Source organism: Borostomias antarcticus (genome assembly GCF_949987555.1).
Source record: "Borostomias antarcticus genome assembly, chromosome: 8".
NCBI lineage: Eukaryota > Metazoa > Chordata > Actinopteri > Stomiiformes > Stomiidae > Borostomias > Borostomias antarcticus.
The window spans coordinates 8216452-8218729 of record NC_140241.1 but is presented as its reverse complement, the minus strand read 5'-3'; the positions used below and the strand labels follow the sequence as shown (position 1 = coordinate 8218729).

The 2278-nt window shown below is 47.3% G+C and overlaps 1 protein-coding gene across 1 annotated transcript in view; it reads right to left on the bottom strand.

The window, feature by feature from the left end:
• Nucleotides 1–1954, bottom strand: part of cep162 (centrosomal protein 162) — a gene marked incomplete at its 5' end in the record, with an annotated part of 21881 nt that extends 19927 nt beyond the window's left edge. Inside the window, 2 exons of the mRNA XM_084441732.1 lie at nucleotides 1435–1600; nucleotides 1895–1954. Of these exons, the coding sequence (XP_084297858.1) occupies nucleotides 1435–1600; nucleotides 1895–1954 (226 nt within the window). The remainder of the gene's footprint in view (nucleotides 1–1434; nucleotides 1601–1894) is intronic.
• Between the last annotated feature and the right edge of the window lie 324 nt (nucleotides 1955–2278).

Here is a 2278-nt window from a genome sequence, read left to right as displayed (position 1 = left end):
GAAATTAATCCATTGTAATTAATGACAGTGGCTCCACTGCGGCCGTTCCGTCGCGTTCGACGCCTGCGTCCGATGTTAGAGAATCGCCGAGGTTCGTTTCTTGATTTTTGACTGACGCTGATGCTGACGGACACAGCAGAGCCATGGGGATAGATGGTAAATATGAAGTGTACTTACACATACCTGAATACAAAGTACACAAATAAAAATAATTGAAAAACAAGTTTAAATTGAAAGAAGCTGAGAGTATGCAAGACTGAGTTTAAGTGCTGTCGCTATCTTGGCACCATCTCATTACCATCTCCACTGCCTGGAGAGTCACTATCACTGCTGCTCACTCGGGGGTCATGGGAGGATTTCTCAACTGGACTTCTGCCTCCCCCCACTGCATTGTGGGGGCTTTCGAGTGTGGGGCTCCTCAGAGATGCACTCTGGGAGTCATCTTCTGGACTCCTCTGGCCCGTGGAAGTGCAGGCGGCCTCTAGATCGGCTCTGTGAATCCGGTCCGGTTGACTGAGCCCATCCAGAGCTGTGCTGCGACAGCGAGGCTTGGGCCTGGGCTTAAAGCGGGCCTCCGCACTGTCAGCTGACCGGAAGAAGAGCAGCAGAAGAGTAAGGAAATAGGAGTTAAGACAGATGAGAAGTAAACACTATAGAAGACAGAAGACGGGAAAAACAGCAGGGCTACTGTACATACTTGGACTGAGGACTCTACTAAAGTGAAGAAGGGAGAGTTATCGGAGGAAAAAAATCTAAGAAAGGAAAAAGCAGAGCGGAGTTTAGATAGGAGCGGCTGTCCAGTTATCGAAGGAAGAGGGAGAAGGCTACATCTAAAGGCAGGGAGGTGATGGTACAGGGGGGGACAGAGAGATGGGTTAATACCCTGAAGTGGACTTTTCTGTCTTCCATTCTTCTGAGTGTCCTCAGACCGGGACGATTTTTTCACTTTTGTGAATCTGCGTTTGACAGCCTTCTCTGCTAGGAACAGGTGGAGGGACAGAGATAATGGAAAGGAGAGAGAGAGTGAGAGAGAGAGAGAGAGGACAGACTGTATGTAGGGTGACACGTAGACCCGAACTGTTGACAGAGAGAATGTTATAGTGGAAAATGGAAATCCAGAAGCAGTCTGTGTCTACCAAAACATTCATCAGAGACTCTTAACTGGTAGGTTACAATACTGTGGAGAAAATTACCAGCACCATGTTAACACCACAGCCAACATTCACAATCCGATTGGCCCCACCTGCTGGTGGATACCACATGCTGCTGCCTGGTTCATTCATAAACAAACCGTCAGACTATTCCGTCAACAAAGGAAGTCATCGCAATAGAGTTAAACATGTCACTGAGATCTCTCTTAGTCAACCCTGGCTCCAACTCCCCTATAGGGAAGAAACCGGCTCATTGTGTCAGAATTAAATCTCAGCTAGTTACCTCTAGAGCTCCCAGGTCCTTCCTCGCTTTCCTCCTCGTCTTGCCACCATGGCACCGTGGCACCAAGCTTCTTCAGGCCGGGCTTCTGAGAGGCTTTGCCAAGGCTATCCACACTGGAGCGCCTGGGGGCACTGCCACCCAAATCCACAGAGTCATCCGATACAGACTGAAACACAGTGACGGTGTTGGTCAGATTGTGGAGTACAAACCGTGTAACACATAGCTTATGCTACAGGTAGCTAACGTTAACTATATGTGACAGCAGATATGCAATATGTCATCATCGAGTGGTGTCGCAGGTAACGTTAGTGCTAGTGCTACATGACGTTACGATAGATAGCTACTGTAACTTTAGCTAGATTGTCTCAGCTCGCTATGAGCTGAGTCACATTTGGCCATTCGTTGGCTAGACCACCAGCTACGGTAAACATTCAATAGGCCTAGGTTACTGTAAACTCACCTCTTTCAAGAACTGCTCAAACTCTTCATCAATCTCGTCTTTTGTCAGTCGATGAGACATATTCCTCAGCTCCAATCAGCCAAAGCTGAGCAAACGTTATCAATGTAATCAGCATTAATAGTAAAAAAAAAAGAAAGAAAAGAAGTTTGCACTATTGGTTAAGATTTGCTGGAAATCAATACCCGATCCATGCTCCCTGGGCAGTCTGACAGTTGCCAAGTTTTGGCCACATATTACCGGTAACGTTGCACTAAGCGGCTTATCAACAGTGACAGTGTTGGCAAGGCAAGTCGGCTAGCTATATGACTAGCTAGCTATATGACTAGCTAGCTATATGACTAGCTAGCTAGCTAATCCACTGGCGTTAGCTGGTACTCCTGTGCG